Below are 13,065 nucleotides of genomic sequence, written 5' to 3' on the forward strand. Positions count from 1 at the left end.
TTCTTTTTAAATGTTACCATAGGATTTTTTTTAAATGTTAACGCAACCTTGCATTCCTAGAATAAATAAATTTTGAGTTAGTATACATTGTCGTTGTATGTTTCTGTTAAAATGTTAACAATTTTTATATGAATAACATAGATTGGTAGTGGGTCTGGTATTGTAACCAGGCACATAAAATCACCTATGATTCCAGAATCCTACGTCAGTGTTGGTTCATGTCTCCACTTCTCCATTTCCAGCACAACTTTCTGTTGATGGGCTAAGAAAGCAGAGGAGATTGACCCAAGTGTTTGGACCACTACACCTATGAGGGAGACGTAGATAGAGGAAGCTCCTAGCTACTTGATTCAGCCAGGGTCAAAACCGGGAAGACCCAGAGGAAGCTCCTTGATTCAGCCAAATCCAAACCCAGCTCTTAGAGCCATGGGGAGTAAACTGGAAGATGGAAAATCTTTGTGCTTCTCTAATTTGGATTTTTTTAAAAAAATATTTATTTATTTTTATTGGAAATGCAGATTTTCAGAGAGAAGGTTCTTCCATCCACTGAGTCACTCCCTAATTGGCCACATCAGCCAAGTTAAGAGATTTGGAGCCAGGAGCTTCTTCTGGCTCTCCCACATTGGTACACGTGCCAATGCTTTGGGCCTTCTATTGCATTCCCAGGCCATAAGCAGGGAGCCAAATGGCAAGAAGAGCAGGTAGGACATGAACTGGTGCTCAATGGAATTGCAGAGCTTAGGGGTGGAGGATTAGGCAGTAGAGTCATCGCCATAGCCACTAACTTTGACTTTCAAGTAAATAAGTAAAAACTTTAAAAAAATAGTTTTTATCTCGGCACACTACAATGGCTAAATCCTCACCTTGCCAGTGCCTGGATCTCATATGGGCACTGGTTTGTGTCACTGCTGCTCCACTTCCCATCTAGCTCCTGGTTTATGGTCTGGGAAGGCAATAGAGGATGGCCCAAAGCCTCCCATCAGTGTGGGAGACCCAGAGGAAGCTCCTGGCTCCTGGGTTTGAATCAGCTCAACTGTGGCCACTGTGCCCGTTTGGAAAGTAGACCAGTGGGTGGAAGATCTTTCTGTTTCTCCTCTCTGTAAATCTTATCTGCATTTCATGTTTAAAAAAATTTTTGGAGGAGATGAGCTATAATTTTTCCACAGTAATGTCTTATAAGGATTTAATGTCGTGGTACTGCTAACTTCAGAAAATGAAATAAGTAATCTTATTTCCTCTTTGGCTTTCTGGAAGAATTTTTGTAGAATTTCTTAAGTGTTTAGTATAATTTTACTAAGGAAGATACCTATTTGGGTTTGGATTTTCTTTAACAGATGATTCCTCATTAAAATTTTGGAAAGTGAACCAGCAAACGAGATCTTTCTCTCTCTTTCTCTGTAACTCTGCCATTCAAATAGAATTAATAAATCTTTTAAAAATTATTTTTGCTGAAAGAATTAGCGTTTTAGCGTTTTTTCCTGTGTTTATGTTTATACTATTTTATGTCATTTTTTATTTCACATAGGTTGAAATAAATTTGTATTACTACCTTCTTACGTTTTAAATATATGTAGTAGTTACCTCTCACTAAGTCATCAAATTACCAAAATACCTTTAGGGACCAATGTTTGGCCGCGTCAGGGTTTTTATGTACTATTTTGGAATGCCTGGATTTGTGTCTCCCTGTCTGTTCTCCATTCTTGCTCCCTAGGAGGCAACAGGGATTGGCCCAAGTATTTGGATGCCCTGGAAGATGCAGATTTGACTACTGACCTTGATCTAGCCTAGCCCCACCCCCTGCTGTTGGGGCATTTGAGGGATGAATTAGTGAAAGAAAAAAATCTTGTTCTCTCTGTCTTAAAAATAATGAATTGATAAATAAATTTCAAGAATAACCTATTTGTGTTTCAGAATATCTGCAGGTGAGGAATCTACCATAGCTTACTTAGTATGATCCTTTGTATATTCTCTTCTAAGGTTCCAAACATGGTATTAGTTAGGGCTGGTTCTCATTTGATTGGATAAATATTCACTTTGAAACTGATGTGATTTTTGCTAGGATTCAGTTGCCTTTGAGTTGCTGAACTGAGGGCCTGTTAGCTACTGGCTGCCCTGCATATGATACACAAGGCAGAAAAGTAATGCTTATCCAAGAGATATGTGGAATTTTGATATTCTGTTAGCAATTACACAATTGCTTTTTCTAACACTAACCATCTGAAATACTTGGCTTGTGGTGATTTGTTTCTCTGTAGCTGTGCCTTTCAAATAAATAAATAATTATTTTAAAAAATACATGGATAGGTACATATATGAAAGTATTGCCTTGGGTATGTTCTTATGTGTGGAATTTCTCTCTGTACTTAATTGGAAACTATTGAAGCTGTAATGTTCTTGGGAGAAAAGGGTGTGGTGTGTCTGCCTGTCACTTCTAGAGTTTTCTTCAATATGTGGAAAATTTCTTCATATCCTGACCATCGAGGTACTTGACAGCAAAAAATGTAGACCATAGCCCAGTGACATCAGCATCACCTTAAGTTTAAGAATATACATTCTCAGATACCCCTCCAGAACTTAATGCATCTTTAGATAGATGCATTTTAACAGGATCTCTAGTTGATTCATAGTGTGCTGGATGTTATCCAGCCAAATGATATATGAGTATACTAATAGCTACTGTGTGCTTTAATTTTATTTCAATGTTTGTAAAGCATTTTATAACTTTCATTACAATTTACCAAAAGTTATATGCTGGTTAGGGTTGCACGTTGTGGAAGCAGTGACAGAAATAATCACAAACATTAATCAGTTCCAGTTATTTGTTAGACCCAACATGAAGTCCAGTTTCGTTTTTCTTTCCCCTGGTACCAGTCCACATCTGTGGATCAAGAGTTTATTCCTGGGCCCGGCAATGTGGCCTAGCAACTACAGTCCTCGCCTTGAATGTGCCGGAATCCCATAGGGGTGCCGGTTCTAATCCCAGCAGCTCCACTTCCCTTCCAGCTCCCTGCTTGTGGCCTGGGAAAGCAGTTGAGGACGGCCCAAAACTTTGGGACCTTGCACCCATGTGGTACACCCGGAAGAAGTTCCTGGTTCCTGGCTTCGGATTGGCATAGCATCGGCCGTTGCGCGCACTTGGGGAGTGAATCATTATACAGAAGATCTTCTCTCTGTCTCTCCTCCTCTCTGTATATCTGACTTTCCAATAAATAAATAAATCTTTAAAAATAAAGAGTTTATTCCTTCCTCCCTTTTTTAGCTGTGGTGTTTTAAAAATGTGATCAATGAGTCTCTGAGGTGTGGAAGGCATTTACATTTCAAGTTTTTAAAAAAAATTTACAACAGAAGACTAAATCAATGAACAACCCATTGTTAAAATGACAGGACCAAATTACCACCCACCCATAAATTTCTAGTTTTTATCAAGGCTTACTGATCATTGATATGTAGTTATAGCATAATCTGAATAAATATTGAAATCTGTATCCAAATATTGCGTGTATGTGATGAAGAGAGTTATAGTCTCCCCCTCTGTGGTGACCTGTGACAATCTTAGATTTTGTAAATAGATTTTCTGAGGAGTCTCTATGACTGGGAAATAATCATGTAGCAGATTTTACACTATGTCCTGCAGTATGTGGGAACACATTGATAGAGTACAGTTTATTATTATGGTTCTGTGGTTAACAGTTAAATAATTGTGTTCTCTGAGGATGAATCTGAAGACAAAAGAAAATGAGCGTAGCATGCTGAATAGTCTATAATTTACAAGGTGAATAAATTGTAATAATATTTGACAAAAATAAATCTTTTTGTTTTTTAAGATTTATTTATTTTTATTGCAAAGTCAGATATACAGGAACCAGGAACTTCTTCCAGGTCTCCCATGCAGGTGCAGAGTCCCAAGTCTTTGTACCGTCCTCAACTGCTTTCCCAGGCCACAAGCAGGGAGCTGGATGGGAAGTGGAGCTGCCGGGATTAGAACCAGTGCCCAAATGGGATCCTGGCACTGGTTCTAATCCCAGTTCAAAGCGAGGACTTTCGCCACTAGGCCACGCCACCAGGCCCAAAATAAATAATCTTGTACCTAAAACTTAGATGTATTTGCATACTGGTATATGTATTTCAGACTACAACTTTGTTATTTTACATTTTTATGGTTGTAAAGAATTTTATGGTTGTAAAGAATTTTCTTTTTAGTGTACTTTAAGAACAGAGAGGGGGCTGATGCGGTGGTGTTTCATGCTAACCCTTCTCCAGAAACCTTCCTGCTCCGTTTTCAATCAGCTGCCTGCTAATAACCTGGGAAAGACTTGTTGGACCCTTGCACACATGTGGGACGCTCAGAACAATCTCCTGGTCTCAGCTTTTGACCAGCAATGCCATCTCATAATGTTGCAGCCATGTGGGGGAGTGAAGCAGTGGGTGGAAGATCTTTCTGTCTCTCCTTTCTTTTTCTGGTCATGACTTTCAAATAAAATAAGTAAACGAGAGAGAGATATTAAAGAGCCAGGTGTTTGAACTGAGCTAGCAGTTAAGACATTTGTATCCTACATCCAATGTGTGGATGCAGATCCCCACCTCTTCTGCAGTGATACGCCCTCTAAGAGACAGCACGTGATGCTAAAGTACTTAAGTCCCTGTTACCCATGTGAAGTGCCCAGGTGCAGTTTCTGGATCCTGATTTCAGCCTGGTATAACTTGAGCCACTGTGGACATTTGAGGAATGAAGCGGAAAGTAGATTTGTTTGTTCTTTGTCTTGCTCCTTCAATTAAAACTTACTTTTAAATAACTTATTTTTAAAAATCATGAAAACTAAGAGCATGCTAAATCATGTTTGGTTATCTTTCAAGATTCAGTTGTAGTGTGAATTGTGTATTAGTGTGTATTATGTATTAGTATGTTTTAGTTTGTGTTATTGTAGAAATTATGTTTTGTGATGGTAAGCCATTTTACAGTGAATATTTGATAGGGTTTTTTTATATCTTGTTTTGATCATGCACTGACTAGTGAATAGTGTAATGTGTGGTTTATGTGAGGTCTGTGTAAGATTATGTGAGGCAATGGAGTGTGATTTAATATTTCAGCCATGTTTCATGCGTAAAAATAAACTTTGTGAAGTGAGCTGTACTAGGATCCTTCCTGTTTTGTAGAAAGCTTCTGTTGTGTGACAAACAGGACCATGGTAGTGATTACCGGGGGATACCCTTGTGAACATAATGAAGTTGTAAATGTCACCTGGATTCTTCTTGAATGTCTTAGCATATGTGTACCACTGATTCTAAAGTAGATAAAAATGGAATAGATTCATATGAGAATTCGCATTCTCAGAAGATTAGTTTTAAAATGGAATAGTTGTGACTTGCATCCATAAGCAATTGGAATGATTTGACAGTTACTTAGTGTGGGGTTCCTAGCTCTGTGGTTGAATTGACAGCATGCCTGCAAAGATGCTGAGGCCTGTTTCAGCCCCATTAATGTCTTCTTGAATATTAGCCTGCAGCCTGAGTCACAAAGACTATTCAATGATTGATGATTTTTTTTTTTTAATAGTTCCTTGGGATCTCTGAATGGTTTCTGGTGCTTGTGGGCCAGGGCAGTGTTCTCTTTCAGTTGAACCTTTTAAGATTCTGTGGTCTTTACTCTGATAGTTATAAATTGGTAGAAAAAAATGGTTCCCCCTCAAGTTTTAGTTAAATAAGGGTGGAAAACTTAATTAGAAAAAGTATGATTTTTAAGTGATACGGTACTTAGAATCTGAGAACCAGAACAGTTGTAACCCACAGAATTTTGACTTTGCTGGTAAATTTTGTTTTTCTCATTCTCCTTCTGCTTTTATAAGAACAGTGAGTGTTTAAAGTATAAGCAAAAGCATTGTAATTGTTACTTTGTTTGCATGGTATTTGTGGTTTCATTTTCCAAACTCTTAATCTAAATTAGCTCTTTTTTGGTTTTTCTTTTCCTACATGACTGAGTTTCTATTTTGTTCTTGGATTTTGTTATTTGGATTAAGAGAAGTATGATTGTTGTATAATAATATCATTTGTTAAAAAGAGTATAAACAGACTTCTCTTAAATGTTTAATACTTAGAAAATGATTAATTTCCATCATATTGACTGCAAATTATTTTTTCGAATTTTAGATTAAGATTTTAATGAAATAACACTTTTTAGTATTTAGAAGTAAAAAAAAAAAGACAGCATAGAGATACACTTCACTAGTTTATTCTAGCTCAGACGTTTTTCTTATTTTACGCTAATCTGTTTTAATGATTCATAAAATAGTCCTTTTGGGTAAGAGGAGATGTTAAAGCTGATTTTGCAATTAAAAAAAATTTTTATAGATCATCCTCACATCAAAAGCATGGATACTTTGAAAACATTGGGGTTGTGGGTAGGCATGTTTTTTCTTCCCCCCCCCTTTCTTTAAAATGCTTTTTTTTTTTTTTTTTGAAGAGTGGTGAAAAAAATTCTTCCTTACTTTGAAACCTTGAAAGGAATCAAAGGAACATTTCTTTTCAATTTTTCAGATGTTGAACAGTGAAGTTAATTCAGAATGACCATTTGTATGTCTGTATATTAGAGGTGTGCTGTTCGGCTCAATTAACAGGTATGCCAATAATCTCTTTTAATACTCTGGTCTTTTTCCTCCCCCTTAGGGTTTTACAGACAGCCCTCATTACAGTGATCACTTGAATGACAGTCGTTTAGGGGCCCACGAAGGCTTGTCCCCAACACCTTTCATGAACTCAAATCTGATGGGTAAGTGGTGATTCTCTGCAAATAGTCTTCTCAAAGCCTCTTTGGTCAGAGACATTTTTAATCCCCTTTTCCAGAAAGGATATGTAAGTATGTAGAAGAAATCTCCTAACTTTTTATGGGCGTATGAGTGTTTAATTTTTTCAGATCTAATTGAAAGTGCAAGTGTCCAGAAATTTGGGGCCTTTTGTTATAACATGATTGTTGATAATGTCATTATTGGTAATATTTTGGTGAACTAAACCATTCCTTTTTGTTTGATTGTTTGAGCTAATAGGCATTCTTTTATGGGATTTTGTGATTACTGTTTTTGCTGATATTTGTATGTGACAATTTAAAAACTAACAGTATTGATTTTAGATAAATGCTACTTTTATACAATAAAGATATATTATTTCTTTTGATCCCACTTTATTAACATGTAATAGTATGTGTAGATGTTGTCGAATTTCCTTCCAGTTAATGGGTTTATTTTGGAGATTGACAAAATTTTAGTCTACAAAAGCCAAGTTTTATTTTGAAGGGTGTGATTTTATCACATAAACCTGACTTTTATGTTTTTGATTAAGTTTAAAGTTATTCTGCTTTCTTCTTTTCCCCCATCTCTTCCTCAAATCAGTTTAAAGTTTTTCATTCTGAAATGATAAACCCTTCTTTTTGTTCCAGCATAAGTGCCATTCTTTTGTTGTTGTCTTTAAAGTAACTATTTTACAATATCCTGATTCAGATATGTCTATGTTTTATGATATTATATTTTATTCTTGCTTATGCTAGAGCTGAGCACGTGACAAAAGCTTTATTTAATCGGTCTTACTGATTTCATTGGCTTCATGTAAATATGGAAGGTTTGTGTAATTGACATTGATTTCATTAGTTATTTTTTTTCTTAAGGACATGACCTATATTGTGATCTAGAATTGTCCTTTTAAGACACAGCCATGCTAATCTAAGTGGATTACTCAAATCCAAAATCCTGGTAGTCTGCAATTTCTGTATAAATGATTTTGCTTTACACAGTCTTTGTTTCCTTTATCCTCTAGCGTTGTGGAGACAGTCTGCTATTCTAGTGTGGATTTTGCCTAAGGCGGTAGACAGTTTACAGGCAGAACTGTCTTTGAAAATGTCATTGGGTATGACAGAAGAATAAGAATTACAATTTGTCTCAACATAAGTACAGATGAAAATCATAGTATTTCATACATTAGCATCTCTAACTAAACTCAGTTAAATTTAGAACAAAATAATTACTTGACTCAGGAAAAATTGCAATGTATTTTTAAGTAATTTTGTTAAGTTTACCATCAAATTAGAATACATTAAGACTTTGTAAATAATTTCCTTTAGTATTTTAATTTTACTCAAGTAACATTTAATTTGGCTAATTGTTAAGTTAAAGTTAGTGCTTTTGTCAGATTGAGCTACGCTTTTTAAAAATTCAGGCTGTAACTGAACTGTGAGAAACCAGGCATTACTCTTTTTGCTCACTTATGGAGATGACTCTTGCGCAGGTTAGTACAGCTTTGAGCCAAGATAACTACTAAACTGGTGGGGTGGCAGGGGACAAGTGAGGGAATAGAATGAATTCTAAGAGTATGCTTGTCAGGCACTTGTTCTGAGTGGTTGTTGACCGAGAACATTCCCGCGATTCACTCTGAGGTGACATCGCAGTTGAAGCAGTTAGGAGCATGTGCATGCTGGTTTCTTCTGTTGTAAGGTAATTACTGAAGTACTTTAATAATTGCCTGCGCTCTGTTTAAAATCAGTATCTTTACAGTAACTGCTTTATTAACAGGTTGATCTCCTCATGGTTCAAATGAAATCTTCCTTCATCTGAATTACCTTGTTTGTATAGTTTGTACAATTTCACTGTAAATTTTGTCTTCGTGTGCATTTAGACATAAGGAAGGGAAAAATAATCCTGAAATCAAGATGTACATTTTCTCAAAAGGAATTCACAGGTCATTGGCAGTATCAAATGAGATTCCTCAGTATAAGAGCTTCTTTCAGCAGTCTGCATGACAATAACTTGGCTTTGGAAATGAATCTTTATTAAATTGTAGTGCAGTTCCATGCTGCAGCAGTCAATTCATCTTGATGTGAGCTGAAGTAATTGAACTTTCAGATGTCTGAATCTGTGGGTTTATGATGGTAGGTAGGGTTACATTGAATAGATTAGCTTTTCTGGCTGTCTAGTAATTGAAGAGAATTTCAGACTGAAAGCCTAAATTGTTAAGCTCTGCGGTGATGTCTGTGGCAGTATTAGTAGTATTTGGAATTGTTGATAGCTAATCATCACAACAGGTAGCACTGAGAGTGGTGCTGTGTATGATGAATACCCAGAAACAGTTAAAGCTAATGGGAAAGCAGTAACATATTTTATCATTGCTGTCAAAATAGAAAAACACCATTATGTGGGGGAGGGATCATACATCTAGGGAATGTTGTTATTTTGAGTATTATGTTCAGCCGTAAGTACATTTGCCTGAAGAAATGGTGGATTGTAAAATGCCAGTGTCTTTCATAATGTAGCTTTCAAACAGTTTAATGATTTTGTACTTTGCAGAAATAAGAAATTTTGTCTAACAAGAGAGTTGATAGGGATTTGATAATGAACAATTTGCTGCTAAAAGTGCATTTGTATATTCATTTACATTTTAAAAAATTGTTTTATACAGGAAGTAATATTATTATGCTAAATCGGTTAGTGTTTTTATGAATTCCACATTAGCCTGTTGATTTGTTGACATGAAATGGAGAGCTTTTCTTAGGCTTCAAGTGAAATGAGCACATCTTTTGACATGTCAGAATGTAATTAGCATCCTACAGGTCAGTATTCTGCACCAGAATTTTGTGCAGGAAATTTAATCATAGCAATGAATTCCAGTAATGTCACTTAACAGCTTTTTCTATTCGTAGCTTCTTACAGTGTGGATCTATTTCTCTACCCTTGGTGTCCTCATCAGTCTCAATAAAGTTTGTTTTCATTTGCCTCTTGGAATTAGCCATATATATGGTGATAATAGGATCAGTTAATTGAATGTGGAGTACATTATTTCACAGGAGTACATACCTTCTGTCCCCAAGTGATTGTTGAGTGAACCTTTCATGTTTATCAAAGGTTGCTAATAAGGAGACTTAAGGTGTCAGGACAACTTAGATTATGCTTTTGCTGAGACCTTCAGTTATCCTTTTGCTGAGACCTTCAGTTGTGTTCGTTTCTGAAGTTTCTGTTTTGACACTAGAACATGGTTGTTGATATTTTAAAGAGTGAAAAATGGTCTAGGCAGAAAAATGCAGAACTGAAATGCTGGGTATTCCCACAGATCTTCTGTAGTTCGAGAATTTCATAATCTGATACTTAATATCTTTTGTTTTGCCTCAGAAAGGCTACACTTCCAGTACATGGCAAAACAAAAGTAGACTCCCATTTAATGTTTTTTTCTGTTAGGTTTATTTAGTTGTAAGAAACTTTTCTTTCTCCTGCCCTGCATTCCTATTTTCCTTTCAGTCTGATGTTTCAGGTTTTTACTAGGTCAGCGTTTTCCTAAACCATTTTTATGGAAATGCTGATCTTGAGAGATGATCATGAAAGAAAGTTCATAGACAAGTAATCGTGCAGCAGTGTAAAACACTTTTCCTGTTGAGAGATTCAGATTGCGCTTTTGAATGTTAAAGGCTGTGAAGGAAAGGAAAAAGAAGAAAATAGGAAAAGAAAGGAAAAAAGAAAAAGAAAAGGCTTATTTGTGTTTGATTAGTACTCTATGTCCCAGATTCATAGCAACCTTTTGATTTTTTTAAAACATTAGTTGATTTGGGGCCACTTGTTTTCTAAGGGATGCACTAGGGCATATTTCAGATTGTTTAAAGGAAAAAATGAAAAGCAAAATATCACAATGTTAATTCATATATATATATATATCACTCTAGGCAGCTAGTTTCATAGGTTGAATCTATTTGTTTACCTATATTATTGTTGAATAATTTCATAGGTATTGAAATTACAAAAAAAAAAATCAGTCATCCTTCAGTTGAAACTGTTGAAATTCCTTTTTCTTTCTTTTTTTTAAAAATATCTATTTATTTTTATTGCAAAGTCAGAAATACAGAGAAGGACAGAAAGAGAATAGTAAGATCTTCCATCCAATGATTCACTCCCCAAGTGACCACAATGGCTGGAACTGAGCTGATCTGAAGCTAGGAACCAGGAGCCTCCTCCGGATCCCCCACATGGGTGCAGAGTCCCAACGCTTTGGGCTGTCCTTGACTGCTTTCCCATGCCACAGCAAGGAGCTGGATGGATAATGGGGCAGCCGGGATTAGAATTGGCGCCCATATGGAATCCTGGTTTGTTCAGGTGAGGACCTTAGCCACCATGCTGAACCTGAGCTTCCTTTTCCTGTACTTCCATCTATTAAGAGCTCCTTTAGATTTATCTTGAAAATTAAGCTCAAGTACACTTTTTTCCACTATGTAGAAATAAATGTGTCAAACAACCAAATTTCAAAAAAATATTTTTTTTAAGATGTATTTATTTTATTTTATTACAAAGTCAGATGTACAGAGAGGAGGAGAGACAGAGAGGAAGATCCTCCGTTTACTGATTCACTCCCCAAGTGGCTGCAACAGCCGGTGCTGCGCCAATCAAAACCCAGGAGCCAGGAACCTCTTTCTGGGTCTGCCATGCGGGTGCAGGGTCCCAAGGCTTTGGGCTGCCTCGACTGCCTTCCCAGGCCACAAGCAGGGAGCTAGATGGGAAATGGAGCTGCTGGGACTAGAACCAGCGCCCACATGGGACCCTAGCGAGTTCAGGGCGAGGACCGCAACCATTACGCTATTGTGCCGAGCCCTCAAATTCTTGATACTTCCAGTAGCTTCATGCTTCCGCTGTTATAAATTATGATTAATTAAAGTCTTGTAGAGTTAGAGATTATCCAAGCATAATACAGTTATACCCTTGGAAAATGTATAATTTTGGTATAGGTAAAAATTCTTTTGCTGCATGTCATAATGAAAATGGCTGAAGTTGTGCTTACAAGAAATACTATGGCTTAATGTCTGACCTGACCATGTTTGATAAGGATAAAACCTTCATGCTCTCTGAATGCTTTAACCCTAGTCTTATGAAAGGATATGATTTCATTCTTTGATCTGTATTCTCAACTGTAACTGCTTAGTTAACATCAAGAAAAAATTGAGTGAGAGTTGAATCCTAATTACACTTGAGGAAACTAAAGCTAAGAAAAATAAAATGACTAGTTAATAAGAATCATGGCCCTTTTGATTTTGAGTTAAGTCAAAGTTCCTTTCTACTATGTTGTATACTTCCTCTGCTTCTCACATTTGAACATTTATGCATTTGCTGTATTTCTTTACAATATAGCTCTCTCATATTTCTTCTTCCTTTTATTTCTGCTTATATCCTCATTAACCAGATAGTCTGAGTTGTTGAATACTTTCTTCCAGCTCTTTCAGTTTCTCATTCATCTTTTTATTGTGTCCTTTATGAAAATACTATATGGTAGAATATAAAAGTGTTATTTAATCTCTGTTTACAGACTTTACTACTGTAGTGGGGAAGGATAAGTAAAATAAAAATTGGACTACTTATTAATTGTGGAATAAGTGAAGTGACACAAAGAAATTCTTACATTTAGAAGAGCTTAATAAGATCACATTCAGACAGAAATAGTATGGAAAAGTTTATGGTGGAATAGCACTTAACAACCAGTCTTACTAGTCTGGACCCTTTAAGAAACAGATTCGATTCCTGTGCCAGTGCTGCTGGCCAGCTCGTGAGAGTATGGGGACTTAGGTCCAGACAGGTGGAGCAAGGTGCTTGGTTCCTCAGGTGCTTGGTTCCGGGCAGGGGAGGGGAGGAGAGAACCCCAGGTTAGCATGTTGGTCTGGTGTGCTGGTGGACCCTGCCTGGGGAGCCTTGAACGAGTATGGTGCTTTGTTGTGTAGAGGGATAAGATCCCAGGCCAGAACATGTGCCAGGAGCTTGGGATCCTGGTGGGCAGGAAGAGTTCCAGATCAGTAAATCCCCGGCTGGGCTGGGGAACCCATGCTCTCCTGGGCACAGGGAATGTAGACTGATTAGGGAAAAGGGAAGGGGCATGTGGAGGAGGGAGAACCGCTGAGGGAGTGTGTTGCAGGTTACCAATGACTTCTAAGGGACTCTGAAAGATAAAAACCCACTGTATTTGCAGGTAATTGATGGGACTGAGACTGAGAAGTTTGGAGGGGAGAGACTGGAGGACTTTTATAGGTCAGACCAGTGCACCTGAGTTGGACCAGTTAGCATG

The 13,065-nt window shown here is 37.0% G+C and overlaps 1 protein-coding gene across 12 annotated transcripts in view; it reads left to right on the top strand.

The window, feature by feature from the left end:
• Positions 1-13,065, top strand: part of TCF12 (transcription factor 12) — a 318,581-nt gene that overhangs the window by 127,713 nt on the left and 177,803 nt on the right. For all 12 annotated transcript variants that reach the window (XM_040969724.1, XM_040969726.1, XM_040969731.1 and 9 more), the window contains one exon: positions 6,661-6,763. In XM_040969724.1, the coding sequence (XP_040825658.1) occupies positions 6,661-6,763 (103 nt within the window). The remainder of the gene's footprint in view (positions 1-6,660; positions 6,764-13,065) is intronic.

This window comes from Ochotona curzoniae, unplaced genomic scaffold, assembly GCF_017591425.1.
Source record: "Ochotona curzoniae isolate NIBS_2020 unplaced genomic scaffold, NIBS_Ocur_1.0 scaffold_4701, whole genome shotgun sequence".
Classification (NCBI taxonomy): domain Eukaryota; kingdom Metazoa; phylum Chordata; class Mammalia; order Lagomorpha; family Ochotonidae; genus Ochotona; species Ochotona curzoniae.